General features: G+C 40.7%; 1 protein-coding gene across 2 annotated transcripts in view; it reads right to left on the bottom strand.

Annotated features, from left to right (window-relative positions):
* Positions 1-15,669, bottom strand: part of ITGA9 (integrin subunit alpha 9) — a 229,345-nt gene that overhangs the window by 81,756 nt on the left and 131,920 nt on the right. For both annotated transcript variants that reach the window (XM_064443898.1, XM_064443897.1), the window contains exon 18: positions 1,543-1,693. In XM_064443898.1, the coding sequence (XP_064299968.1) occupies positions 1,543-1,693 (151 nt within the window). The remainder of the gene's footprint in view (positions 1-1,542; positions 1,694-15,669) is intronic.

Genomic DNA, 15,669 nt, shown 5'->3' with positions numbered 1-15,669 from the left:
GCCTACATGCATCCTTGATGTGTGCTGTCTTTTTTTTTTAAGACATGCTAGCTTCTATTAGCAGAAGACACACTGATTAATGAGATAACCCTACAACAATGTCATCTCCTTCCAGAAACTGCTCCTTCTAAGCAGTATTCAGCACAGATGTTTCATGTCTGCTATAGACCCAGGCTCAAGGTAAAATACCAAGGGAAACAGCACATAATCTGCAGCCTGTTCCCTCGCAGTGTTGGCCAAGAAGGACAAGGAAAGCAATTGGTGTTCCAGTTAATCTGTGTGTGTAAAATATTCAACATGTAAGCACAGAAAAAAAAAACCAAAACCAAAAACCCACAACAATCTTTTAAAAGAACATGCATCAAGCTTTGTTTCTTTTCCAGTGCAAAGGAATAGAAACCCTCCCACTGACTTCAATGGGAGCTGGGCCAGACCCTGAAAGTCTTCACATAGAACTTTCATTAAGGAGAAGTTATGTATTGGCGTAAGGCATCTCTATTCTGCTTTTTTCCTCTTGATAAACTGCACACTTGCAGCACACAATGCCTGAAAATGAAGACAATTTTCTGAGGCTTGCAACTGTATTAAACTTAATACTCAAAACTGAACACTAAGGGAATTAACATGCATAAGAAATGTTCATATTTTGTTTTATTATGTAATGAGTTAATTTAAGAGGTTTATAATAACAGAAATCTATCATAAAACATGACAAATAATGGCAAAATGTCATCGGTTCAGTGGATCACGTTAATCCCATACTTCACAACAGTTGTACTACTGTTTTTAATATTGCTGTTATGGCTTAAAAAGCAAAGCTCTAGCAGAGAGACAAACGACCGTGAAAGCAGGAACAAACAGACAGAATGTTGTAACAATTGTACAGCTCCCATTTTGCACAATTATTTTCACATTACTCACATTCAGACAGCTTTTGTGGTATCGAAGTATTTCAAACTAAATGTAAAGAGACTAAAACTCAAATTATTCACCTGACTCCATGCAGGTGAAATTAAAAGCACTTTTGAGCTCTTGTATCTAGTGATGTGCCCTGGCCACAACCCAAACTTGCACCAGGACATGAGGAAAGAACAGCCTTGTATCTTGGTTTCAACGAGGAGAAAACCTAGGAGACCAGGCCAGGAGATGACCAGGACTGCTGAGTACAGCATGGCACCACTCCAGCTAGAGGCACCCTTTGTATTTCAGCGCCATTTGGTACCCTACCAGTTTCCAAACCAGTCTCCCTCTACCTCTTAATACCTGAATACTTCAACCAAATGTTCTTGTTCATTAGTGCACCCCTAATAACAGTGCTGTGTCTTCTACAGAAACACAAAGGGTGTAATTTACACAGATCAAACCCACAAAAGAAAAAAAAAAGTCAGTAAAAAGCCTGGAAGAAATTCAAGCCTAGCATAACTAGAAATAACTTTCAAATGTCTCAGCAGTGTGGATCAGGCCACCCCCTGTCCCTACAACTTGCAATGAAATTGTCTTAAAGTTAAGAGACTTGCTTGCAGCGACATTGGCTTTTCTTACCTTTTGCCACATTTTGATGAAGAAGAGCTCCCCAGAAAAATTGAAGAAAACATTGGTGTCATAGGCGTCATCCCCAACATTAGAGATGGAAATGTTGAGAGAGATGTTCCTCACTGCTCCCAAGGCCAGGTAGGCAGTTCTGTCATCAACACTGTAGGCAGAAAAAGTGACACCGGTTTAACTCTGGGCAACTTTCCCACTCTGGTCCTCCTTTCTTCCTGCTATGGAAGTGTCACAACTCAGCTGCTTAAAAGCTCAGCAGTCAGTAATTCAGGAATGTGCTGTATGGCCAAGGCATGGTGGAGGGAGCCATACTGGGAACAAGCAGCTCCTGAGTTCTGACACTGCCTTTTGTGACTGTAAGGAAACCCCATGATCCTCATGTGGAACTATTTCACATGACTTACTGTTAATATGGTTTTAGTGAGAATGAAATAGTTGAAGACTGTGAAGTAACTGGAGAGAAGAAAGGCAACACGTGCAATATATTATGCCCACATTCAAACACACAAGCTGTTTCAGTTTGTCTCTCAATAATTCAAACTTATTCTAACATTCTAGTAACTTTCTGAAAAATCTTCTTAGAATTATGCTATGGATAGAAAAAAATGGAAAAGAGGGTCAAATAAAATAAAAAAACTGGTGTAAGTGGAAAGATGTATGGAAATTATAACAAATGTCCACTGAAAGTGACTACACTTTCTTCAGGTGTTTATGCTGGACTTAATACAACGGAGCTATCTTCAGTAAGTGGAATACCAAGGGAATGGTTGAATTAAAATAACAGTATACGTCATAAATCAATACACTATTGTAAAATGGCATCACAGATTACAAGCACACACAGACATGCACACATAGAGGCAAATATTAATATTCATACACACACATATTGATATTTAATCATACTAGGCTGTCCAGAAGATGAGCTAACAAGTAGGAATAAAAGTTAAAGATAAATCACAAGAAAATATAATATCAATGCACAGATCTGCAGGTCTAGGAACGAAAAGTACAGTAAAAGATAATATGAAATATAGCAAGTATAGAAGTAAGCAAACCAGCCAAAATATCAAATTTGCTACACTTACCATAACTGGAATCTCCGACCATTCACACATCCCAGAGAAACAGAGACAGTGTCACAGAGAAAACACTTGAGTATCTGGTCAGAAAAGGGCAGAGACCTCCAGCCACACAGCAGGGAGATGCTCTCAATTATTTCCTCTAGGGGACTGCCAGCCCAAAAGTAAGAAGGAACCATCTCTGAGGAAATGCACCCTTGCTCCACCCACCCTGCCAGGCACACATGCACAACACACGTGCACTCAGCAGCTCAAAATGGCATGGAGAAATCCAGAGCTGACCAAGACACCTTTCATTCACCCAATTTCCATGAATGAATGGCTGTGCTGGGGGCGAACGTGTTGGCACACGCTGCTCCTCTGCATTATCAGCAACTCCGTGAAAACGGCTGGGGTGCAGGATGGGAACTGTGTTTAAAGGCAGCCTGTCCCTCCATCACCGCCAGTCCTGCTCATGGTACTGAAGTCAGAGCATCCGCATAAAAGCAGGGTTTCTGAGAATGCAGCACTTGTAAACCCTTCAGCATCTTCTGCCAACCACATCGATAGCAGACCTCTGAAGGCAGGGCTCACTGGGCTCCATCTCCCTGTGTTTGCCCAGAAGTTTCTGGATGTGGGTTTCTGAAGCTATCTACCGAAGCAGCCAGGGGCTCTGGAGAGAGAGAAGTTTGGAGGAAGATGGTCTAGGCTCAGGCTTTAAAGCTGTGCTGGTTTTGGCTGAGAAGGGGTTAATTCTCCTCACTGTGGGGGTCGGCTACCTTTCCTGCTTCCCGCGCTCTGCCGCGTGGCGGGGGGGGGGCTGGGAGGGGCAGGGCCATGGCAGGGGCGGCTGACCCCGACTGGCCAATGGCAGGTTCATTCCATACCACGTGACACCATGACCAATATATTGGGGGGGGGCAGTGGCAGCGCAGAGGCGGCGGGTGGCTGCGGCGCTCGCAGTTTGTTTCGGCAGTTCGTTCCCCCTCTCCCCTCCCCCTGGGCTTTGCGCCTCTCGTTGTTCTCCTTTACATTGCATTTCTGTTGTTGTTTCTTTTCATTTTAATTATTAAACTGTTCTTATCCCAACCCACGAGCGTTACCCTTCTGAGTCTCTCCCCCATCTACCGGTGGGGGAGTGAGCGAGCGACTGTGTGGGGTTGAGCTGCCGCTAAACCACGACAAAAGCTGATGGCTGTGGATTGTGAGTGTAACTTTTCCATGAACGCAGACAATATTTATAGCATATTTGTTTCCTGTACTTACTTCATGTATGATGATCTTAACTTATTAAGCTCAAAATTATGGCTTACAGTTCAATGATGCCTTCTTATGAGGCAGTGTAAGTCTCCAGGAAATGTGCCTGCTTTCTCATGCTTACAACAAACTACACACACCAACCAATCCTACTAATAATTGGAAGCTTTGTTTTCTAAACATTACGGTTTATTCTCATAGTCAACTATCAGTGCAAATAAACATTGTGAAAAGTGTATGCAGTGCAGGATTGACTGCAAAACTAGTTTGAGAGGTCCAAATCATTTGAGTTGTTGCTTCTTATATACCAAATTAATGGCACAACTATATGAGAGTACTTGGAAGCATTTAACCTTTTGGCCCCAACTTCAGCATTTACTGCTGAAAAGCAGACAAATTATGAAGATGTCAAACAATCTGCTGGGATTTTCTAATAATCAAAAGGGCATATTTGGAAGCAAAGAAACAAAACAACCGGTTATTATGGTGAATTATTTCTCATAAACTTTATAATCTCATGTTCTTGCAATCACTTCAAAACTTGATCAGCATCTATCAAACTCATTAGCAAAATCTGGAAGTATCACTTCAGTAAGCAAAGGAACACTACAGATATTTATCTTACGCAGGGCTGATACTAAATGCAATGCACTCTACAGAATCCTCTCTGAATCAGTTGAGATTTAACACAAAGGCAATACATCTGAGAATACTTTCCTTCCTACTGAATGATAAAAAAAGACTCAAAATTAAATCCTATTTATAACTAAACCCACAAAAATTAATGTCAAAATAAACACCATTGGGTTGTGTTACTGCTCTCTAAAGCTATCACTCCTCTGTTAAAAATGCATCATACCAAAATGGTGTTTATAACAACATTTTCCTCAGCAGAGAAAGAAAACCCACTTCCTGAGAGCACAGTGTAGTTGTTCCTACACAAAATTCACACACTAATAAACCCTGAAAAACCTCACTGATTTTCGGCTGGCAGAGGGGTTCAGTTCCTCCTCTAAAAGGCTGTATGAGATTGCATGGTAAGTCCCATTTTAAGAGAGCACCTTTCCGAGTCATTGAATCCGTGTACATCTGCAATGAATCAGGTTCACTTGCAGTGAGTAGAGGATTAGGAATCTCCCTGTTCACAGGGGAGCTCCCAGGCCCTGTTTGCTGCTTGAGAGAGTAACATCATGGGGTGCGGACCGCCTGCTGTGGTGCTGGAGCAGCTCTGCTGCCAACCCGGTGCCATCCTCCTCCAGCGCCTGCCACACATTAAGCAGCCTAGCTGCCAAGTCAAAATATGCCAACTAAAGAACTGATGTCACCCACCAGAAACAAGAAAACAAATTAAAGCCACCCCTTCATCTTGGCAAAGTATGTAAAACAATTTAAGAAATCTAATCAAGCAACGGCTTTCAGTTTATGTTTTGCTGGATGAGAACTATAAAGCTGCCAACATCCTCACCATGGCCCTTGTAACCTTGCTCACATCAAGGAAGAGAGGCTAAAAGTAAAAACAGACTCAAAATAGGAAGAGGAGAAAGAAAAGAAAGAAAAGAAGGGGAAAAATATCAAGATATAATCACTTAATTGGACAGAAAACCACCACCTCACCACATCAGGTACTACACACAAACAATGAACTGAGTAAAAGTTCTGGGTAGACATTATACGCAGGCAACCATATTTGTAGACACATATCTAGTGGCACATGAAAGATATCAAGCCATCAATGTTTACATGGGAAGGGGAAGAAGTTTGACATTTGTAAGTGCTAAATACCTGCAGCTTTCATTCACGTGACCTAGACTTGCAGGTAATAAGCAATTCTGAAAAGCAGGCTCCAAATTTCAGCCAGTTTTGAATTCACTGGCCGTGGTACTACACATCAAATGTTAATAGAAATATTCAATGTTATCCTCTTAAGTGATTAAGTAAACTAAGCTCCAGGATAAAACAAGTATCATCTTCTTTGCATGACTTCATGTTCTTTGTTAATGCCTGCACCACATCATTGCACTATGGTCAGCGAGGGAAGAAAGACCAGCTGGGAAAGGCAAACTGAAAAGATCTGCAATTTTCATTTTCCCACCCCCCAAGATGCTGGTGTTTTTATTAACATGGGTCAGGGGGGACATAATCTGCATTCCAAAAGGTATGCAGGGACATATTTCTCTATTTCCTGCACTGAAGAGATTTTTTTTTTTTAAATTGAAAAAGCATTTAGCACTTCCTCTCAGCTTGCACAGATCATGCAAAGGGCAAGGAATGTGACGGGGTCACACTTACCCTGTTAGTCTGGGTCACTGACTTTCCCTTTTATATTAGGAGCCTTTTTTTCCTTACAGCAAATCGGCACCTACAAGGATAAATCACCGCTATTGCTCAATGGACAGTGGAAGCTACAGCTGGGGTCAGTTAGACCGCAAGTGGGTAAAAATGCTTCAAACAACCAAAGTGCAATCTGTCCTCTGTCTCCATCAGATGAAAATAGAGTCCCATCTTTTGCTTTTAAATCAGTAAAAGGTCTAAGTGAGTCAACAACATTGGTCCTGTGACAGATCCAAACAGATGTCACCAACCGGTGTTGTAGTTGGTCTTCACAGTTACTATGATACTTGAATACTAGTTTTGTCTCCACAGACTTTTTACATCCACCCTGAATTACATCTCCTGTTTGTTTTTTTATCATAGGCTCCAGGGCCAGTTGAACTTTAGGAGGAGTTTTGCAAATACTTAAACTTCCAAGGGTCAATGAAAAGCTGAAGCCCTCAGCGGATACAGGAATTCACTGGATGTCTCAGTGCAAAACTAAGAGGTAGCAGTCCCATAAACAAATATAAACCAAGTAAAAATTTTAAACAACCCCACAGGGAGCAGAGCTACTGGATCCACCGCTTGGTTATGGCTTTGCCATTGCATGTGCATTCAAGGTCAATGCTCTCTGCAACGTTCACAGCTAATCTAGACTAAGGACTCAGCCAAACACTCAAGATATCATGGCTATTTGGCATTAGCTGAGTTGCTGCCTTCCCCCTCTTGCACTGAAGCCTATGCTAGCAAAGGCACTAAAAGATGTCATGTAGTTGATGACCACAGCATATCTGAGATGCACTAAGCCAGCTATGGTAAACTAGCTCTGAGCCTATCAGAACATTTCATTAAGGATCTTTTCTATTTCTATTTCTATTTCTCAAGTGGAAGCTTTCTAGTGTGTTCTGAGTAGCACATAACATGAGGCGATGCAAAAACATAACAGAGAATTCGAGGAGTGGTTGACCAAGGCTCTGTGTCAGCAGAGCACAGTTTGGGAGTAATATCATACCCGTATTGCTCCCTTTGAGGACTGAGTAACACTATGCCGATGTTTCCCCATAGGAAGGGGCCAAATGTCCTGTATGGAAAAAGCGCTTACTGCCGTGAGCCCAGGGCCAAGGAAATGGTACTGCTTGTGCCGGTACCCTCCTGGCGCGGAACTCCTGCCTTTAGCATTTCAGTTCCATTATATATTGCAATTCAGCAATATGGCACAGTGCGTTACCTTTTCCATCTTTCCTACACTTTTATGTTAAAAATGAATGCATTTAAGTAGTAAACAGTGGGGGGGAAAAAGATTCTAGGAAACAGTTTTTGCTCTTTGTTGTGGTATTGAATCAACAGAGTAATTTCTAGTTACGGCTAGTTACCGTATATTCAAAGCTTCTCGGGAAATTGCCCTCTTTTCCCCAAATGAGTTTGTCCACTTAAATCCCCCGTAACTACACAATAGCTATAACTCCCAGCCACCTATGCCTTCGAATGTTTACGTAAAAAGGACAGAGCAGGGCACAACATTCACATAAAAATACCCCTTTTCTTATCACCCCACAGAAATCTGGGGCCCTTTATTATTATCAGTAATTTCAGTTGTACCCAGATGTTCACAATCTTTTATAAACAGAACTGAATGGGGAAGAGCCGCCTCTGTTTTCACACAGTTTTTACTCCAGGGAGCAGCTTTTGGTTTGAATGGAGCTACCCTGGTTTATGAAACTGTCACATGAAAGCAAGATGAGGCACAACATCTACAGAAGCTCTAATCTAATCTTTCACCCTTGCAGATACACATACAAACCAACATCTTTCGTAACCACAAGCAGCATCCTTGAAATCAATGGTACTGTGCCCCCAGGACAGTGTTATCCCTGCATGTGTGTGTAAGACAGCATCCTAAGGTTGGAACACAAAAAAATATTAGTTGCTAGCGGCAGAAAGAAATGCAGAAGATAAATGGTACCAGGCACGTAGCTGAAAGTCGCACGCATCAGCCTGACATGAAAAAAAATACCCTCTATGTTTTCCCTGTTTGTTAAAATACTTGAAGAGCTCTGTTAAAATGGGTGATCGTTCACCATAGATCTGGCCCTGAAATTTGAGGACAAATCGTTAGCACTTTCTGACATCCTGTTTTCTAGGAATTAGATCACTAACAAAGTCATCATGCAAACCATATCATAGAAATTATGCCTTCAGAAATAGATCTCCTATTATTAGATAGCTTCAATTGCTTGTCCCATTCCTGAGATGCTGGGGTGCAATATAATTTAAAAAGCATACTCAGCTGAGCATCAATGAAGGACAAAAAGACCAGTGCCTTATCCAGCAATCACTTTCAGAGGTCAATAAAAGGCAGTTTATCAGAGATGAAATGTTAGAAACAGTACAGGTTTGTTACTATAGGAAATTTGTTTTGCAATAGCAGGTGTTATACATCAGGAGTAAGTTATGTCTAAATGGCAAACTTAAGCAACATATACCCGTACCAGCACATTTACTCCATAGCTCATGCAAAACCAGCAAGACGATTTACCTTGTAACCTATGAAGAATCCTAGCTTTACCAGATTTTGTAACTGCAGGACCTACTACAGAAAAAGTTCACATAGCTGCATGAAGAAAGAGTGTGTATATGTGGTATATGTACATACAATACAAAACAATGGTGCATTTGCTTCTTATTGTGGTCTGTACAGTATCAAGAACTTCCACCTCTGGAGGCAGCTAATATATGACAGCACTGCCTGGGGTTAAGCTTTTGTTTTGTTAGCTTTGTATTTTGGTTGCTACAGCAAGAAACAACATGGTGACTTGAGCTATCTTAGGTCCATAAAATACCAATGTTGAGATGTTCACCAGGAGAGCCAGGTTATCCATTAGTTCAACAATGCATTCAAATTATATGAAAGAACACCTCTTTAGGGTCTAGTGTAAAAAACAAACAGAAAAAAAGTCCTACTCCAGTAGGTAGAGTCAAGTGATTCTTACAAAACAAAACCAGTATTTAAGAAGTGACAAGACTGACTTGTGCAGTATCCCTGACTGATCCTCAGTGACCTGTTATTAGAAAACAGAGATTGGGAATCTGTATTCCTGTATGAGATGTGGACAACTGAGGCTTGCTACGACTCATCACTTGATGGCTCTATCACCATCCATATGAGTTCAATCATCATACTTTCAAAAAGAACAGGACTGCCTACTGCTATCAAACTGGGCTTATTTATTTTGGGAAAGATTTATGAAGCTCTGAGCACAAATAACCAGATGGAAACCAAGAAACCATTGCTTCATCCCCGTTCACCCTCATCAAGGGAAAACATTCACTTGTTCTTGAGACGATGCTCCCACTGCAACTTGTGCTACATCCTGACTAATTGTGGGCTCTGCTGGGCAGCCCCTTCAGGAGACTGCAAATCTGATCCTGGATGAGCTACAACAAAGTTTTCCACGTGCCTCACAAACACAGCATTCAATACATTAACAACTATCTGTAGGTAAAAGATCATAAGTGAAAGTAAATATAAATTAGAAATCAGAATTCTGTTTCCTGGATTCACAGAAAAGCCTAGATTCCAAACAGAATTACAAATGTACTAATATACATGAGATGGTATAGGCATTTTTTTAAATTGCACCCTTTACAATGTAGCAAATTACTTTGAAATAAGGTCAAAGTACAATATAATTTATGAAATCACTTAGATCACAGTGTGAAACTTGGTACGGCTTTTTGAGATAACAGAAAACAATCTACTCACATCTGTTTTTCCAGTGTTTTGTTTTTCTTTTCTCCCTGGAAATAACTCTCTTCATAGTTTAAAAGATCACGAGCTAGGATGGCTCTGGGGTACGACCAAGTAACCAGTGGGCAGCATGACTGCAGCGGGACCACTCATGGCTCCCTAATGGTGCCCTGGGAGTTTGGGATATCCATGTCAGTACACACAGCTTTATACACGCAAGGTCTTGACTGAAAGCTGACCACTTTTCTAGCACTAGAAATGCTAAGCCGTAGCATTTGCTCATTTTTCTGTATTTTTTTTTTATGTTGGCTGTGGGGTTTTTTTGTTTGGTTTTTTTTTTGGGTTGGTTTTTTTTTTTTGGTAAAGCAGAAAATTAGCTCCATCTGAGCAGGTCAGCTATTTAGGGTAGCCTGTCTAGGGTAAACAGAATGTCAAAAATATTTTTGAAAGAAGTGTTTGTTCAATGAAAGATATAATAAGTGAAAACAAATTCTTCATCTGCTATGAATGAAGAGGAAGGGAAAAGCAGATATTATCAGAGAATGTAATTAAGCTCCAAATGAAAGGATATTGTTTTTCCTCATCACGACTGTTTTGTTAAGATGCACTTCAGGGGCATAAAACCGCAATGGGCATGCCATGAAACGTGAGGCCTCCCTGGAAACAAATCCCCGTTGTGCGATCAAAGGAAGATAAGTGCTGAGGCGTGAGCCTGGTCAAATTTATGAAACAGCTTTGCTTCCCACATTAAACCACAGGCTTGCAGCTTTTCTTCATGGGTTTGGAGAAGCCCATGATCAATGGACATCTTTATTAATTTTTTTAATAAAACTTTACTATATTCATTAGATAAACTCAAAAAGTTTTGAAATTTCTGATCAAAATTTTATGCTATTGTTCCTTTCTTCAGAAGAAACTGAATTCTGCACTGTTACTGCACTAACCTTGTTCTGTGCCATTACATCTTGTGCTGGTGAAAAGCAAATTGGACAAAGCTGTCATAATGCATGTTTTTAACAATGATTTCTGGATTCCTTCAGCTCAGGTTCTGTAATAATTTGACAAGTCAATATGTAACTGCTGAGCTTCATTCATCAAAACCAGGTGCCTAATGTCTGATGATGTGCCCAGTGAACCAGAGGGAGTCCTTCCACCAATTTTAATATGTCCATGAGCATTTCATCCTTGTATCTATACACAGCATTTGCAAAAGAACCAGTTTTGCAGATGCATAGCTAGTCACCTATGTGAAATTATTAATTCTTCACTAATACAAATAATATGCTTAAAACATCAGAGCTGTAAACTCAAGGGCTGGGGTTGCCATAGGGTGACAGTGGGCACTCTCCCTTGTCTTTTCAGTGAGGCCTGGGTTAGGTACTTTGAGATTACATCCCAAAACATCCTATCAAATCATTTACCTGTTTATCAAATACCGGGCCACACATAAGACAAAAGAGATCACAGAAACAAAAGGAATTTGGCAGAAAACATGTTAACCCTTTAGTAAGTCACAGAAGGAGCTATCTGGAAAAAAAAAAACAAAACAAAACAAAAAAAAACCCAAAACCCACAAACAAACAAAACAGAACAAAACAAAAACAAACAAACAAACAAAAACCTCAAACCAAAAACCCACCCTTCTGTGAAGCTGACCAGAAGATACTGGAAAACACTTTTTCTTCATAAATTACCATTCCATTAAAATTGAAACATTTCAGACTCAATGAAGTTTTGTCCATTCTCTGGCTAATGCCAGAGGGACCACCAGAAGTAGACACAGCTCAAGTCACAAACTTGACCTTTCAACTGGAAAAGGGCATTTCTCAAAAATCCCATTTCACAAGAGAGCTTTTGAAAGCATTGACTACAATTCAAAAAACCCCACAGTTTGAAAAACCTTGAAAATTTCTGCAAAATACACCTGCCACCCCTTTGGCTTTCTATGACTTTTGATTCCAATTTCACATTTCCAGAATAAACTATCTGCAGCATTATATATGGGAACCCCAGCCAGTCTGTAGGGAAAGAACATAAATTTGAGTCTAATGAATGGTGGCTGTTAAGGATGCTCTAAACCAATACATAAAAGCAAGCTGCTTATTCCAAACAGCCAAACATATACCCAGAAGCACTCCAATGGGTGAGTAATTCTGTTTCTAATGACGAATTAAGGGTAAACTCATGTCACATAAATATATGGAAGACAGACTTCCTCCTGGAACCTCGTCAGGAATAGCAATATTTATAACAGCATTTTCTGTTGCTATAATATTTATTATACCAGTATTTATTAGAGCATTTTCTATCCAAGGGGGCTCGTAGTCCTGTGCTTACAACCTGATTTACATACCATGTCCACAGCTTGTGCTGGAACACAGCAGCTACATGACATGCCACAACATCATCTTTCTTCTTGCACTGTTTGTTTTTGGTAAAGCTGCTCTATTCATTGTGACACACGGGCTGTCAGTATATTTACACAGCCATACAGGATTTCCTTCCTAGCTGTATCTTGCAGGGAAGCCACCACCCATTCTGCTCTGGTCTTTTAACTGGTTTGTTTATTATAGCTGGAAGAAAGTCTGTTTTTTCAAACACCCTCACTGTTACTCAAATGTCTTCTCTACAGTTTTCACTTGGTTCCCATTAAAGGCTAAAAAGGGCTTGATAATTACTGTTGCCTTTGCAGAGTGCCAATCAGACAGATAGGCATCAGCTCAGGACCAAAAAGTGCTTTGGCATGTCAGACAAAATGTGTGTTCCTGTCAAACCTGCTCCGTCAGCACTTTCAGGTTTTTCTTAAAAGACCACAGTACTTTTCTCCCATATAAAGTACCAGGGGAATGGATTAACAGATTTTAAAGGCTAGGGAGGTCTAATCTACAGAACACCTACTTCAGAGTTTCCCTAGCACATCTTGAGGAAACAGATGCAGTCCAGGTCCTGAACAAGTAGCTATGGAGAAGCTCAATAAAAATGTGCTATTTGCTACAGAAACCTGATGGAAAAGACATTTGCTGTTCTGAGAAAACAGTGAGGCACTGAAGTCAAGCATGATATGTAATAAATATATTTTTAATATTAAACAATATTTGAAAATAATAGCTAACAGAACACTCTTTAATGGCATTTTACTTTTCAGTACTAGATTGCTGGAAAGGAAAACTGGTTTCCTATTGCTGTCCCAAAGCTATGGCCATAAAAATAAAGTTTATTGCAAAATATTCTTTCCTATTTCTCTTACGGTTTCAGGTTGTGTCATTAAACTTACCTTTATACAATACATAAATACCTTCTTTACACTAAGATACTTTTAAGTCTCTTCCTTTAGAAGTTTCACCACCACCACCAACACAGGGCATTACTGCAGGTTTTGCTATCTCCTGTGACAGCTGCAAGATTTAACACTGGAGACTCTTTGAAGGGGAAGCAATGAGTAATCTCTCTGCTCTGTGCTGCCAAAACCTCACATTTATTCTTCAAGAAAAATAGATATGAAAACAGTCATGACTGGGAAGATGAAACGCCCCTCTCTTGCTTCTTCAGTTTCTCCAAACCCTGCCTTCACCAAGTCCCCAGCGCACTCCATGGCTCCTTTTTCCTTACTCTTAAGTTGCTACCTGTAGTTTTAGGCTAACAACACTCATACGCCTACAAATAAGTCCAGGCCAACCACTAAAAAGACCATTTGCAGCAATACTAACACATGCCACTGTAGCTGTTTCTACATGCTATCTCATAATGTCTGCCATAGAAAGTGAAATGCCCACAGTTTGCTTTGCCAGGTCCAGCCTTCAATACTACTGTCCCCGCTTGTGATGCTGCATGTTCTCGCTGGCAGAGGTGGCATCAAGTGAGAGGTGAGAGGTCCCACAGGCAGGTTTCCAGCCACAGCACAGGGAGACACCCACAACCATCCTAGGCAGGTGTTTCCATGTTGGCAAAGAGCTGTTTTTTGCTGAGGCAATTCTACTCAGGTTGCAGAGAGGATTTACCTCAAGACAGGTCAGAAAGCTGCAGAGAAGTTGGTTGGATGGGATTTCTAGAGGTCATACAATCCATCCTCATCCTCCTCAACACAGGACTATTGCCAGCAGCAGATAAGGTCAGTGGGAACCTTATCTATCCAAGTCCTGAAACCCAGGACGGCAGAGCACACTGTCTTTGCACACCTCATTCCCGTGCATCACGAACTGCCTATGCAAGAAGGTTTCTCCAAATCTCTGGTCTGAACGTGTCAAGCCACAGTCCATGACTCTTGCCCCTCTTGCCACCTGCCACAAGCAGGAATAGTTTGGCTCCTTTGTCCCACAATCTCTTCAGGAAGCTGTGATGTGCTTACATGCAAACTGATGCTAATGAAGGTAGATGAGCCTTAAAGAAATTAATCTATTAACTGAAACCAAACTTTTGCCTTTCCAGAATAAATGCATTCTAACTCTTCTTCACTCCAGTACAGCATGTTAGCCTGGCCTTCAGCCCGTCTCCAAGGACACCTTTCTCTATAATGGAAGTATTCAAAAAAACAGAATACAAGAATCACCACCACATTCCACCCTCAACCTCCTAAATCTTTGCAAAAGCTTCCCGATAGTTAGAATGCTTTAAGGTTTTTTATCATCGCCCACTTCTCTGACTTCCCAGTGGAGGGCTTCAGCTTGCCCAGCAGTCAGAACAGCAATGATGTTTCTAACTTACACATGCAGATTTGCTTGGTTCAAGCATTTTGGATAAATGGCGATATATTAGGTCATTACCTAGACCAAGTTTTAACATCATGGGCTGTCTATTTGTTATTTATCAAATAACAAATGTCCTCCCAATTTGAGGACAGATGAGTAAGTTTTCAGAAGAGAAGGAGGATCCCAAGAAAAGCAAAATCAGAGCAGACCTGGTTAGCTCTTGCCAGCATGGGCTATTTTCCTATTAGCCATTCGGTATGTGGGTAGCATATTCAAAGCTGGGTGCAATCTTTTAACTGGGTAATTCTAGTGATTCAAACACATCCCAGGTGAACTCTAAATCGGAGTAGCTTGTGCAATTCCTGACCTCATAAGAGTGACCTCCCCAAGCAATTCTCTTGATGATAAGGTAACCTGAGCTAACTTCCTATGCACATATATATGCTCTAACCAGCACACATTTGTAATCATATTAGATATAGTGATGGAAAAAATTATACCTTACAATATATAGCTCTCTGCACAGCTTTTGCCTCTAACATGCTATGAATTCATTAAAGGTGTGTACGAACAGCCAGACCAAGCCAGTCCATCTAGTAGACCGCCCTGTATCCAACCATGTCTAAAAGCAAGAGGCCTATGGAAGAACAAGGCAAGCATAGAGTTATTTTGCTGATATATTGCTGCACCTTCCAGCATTCATATTTGCTATTTCTCTACACTGTAAACTCTCAGTATTTATATCCCCAACAGTAAAATCCACAGATTAATCACATGCTTCACAAAAACATACCTCTTCATATGTTCTTTTCATTGCTCTGAATAGTTTAGTCCAATTAGCAAACTTTATCATCTTGCTATTGATTTTAGCAGATTATTTCCATGATTATTTGTGAATATGTTGAATACCACTGGCCCCAGCACAAGCACTTGTGCAGTTTTCTCCACAAGGAAAACAAACAGTTTAACCCTTCATTCTGCTGACTACCTTTTAATTAGGTAGTAATGTTCAGATATCATTCCTCTCAGACCTGGGCAACTAACTTACTCTGTGAACCTT

This window comes from Phalacrocorax carbo, chromosome 2 (genome assembly GCF_963921805.1).
Source record: "Phalacrocorax carbo chromosome 2, bPhaCar2.1, whole genome shotgun sequence".
NCBI classification, from domain to species: domain Eukaryota; kingdom Metazoa; phylum Chordata; class Aves; order Suliformes; family Phalacrocoracidae; genus Phalacrocorax; species Phalacrocorax carbo.
Note: the sequence above shows the minus strand (reverse complement) of the source record. Positions and strands in the feature narration are given on the sequence as shown.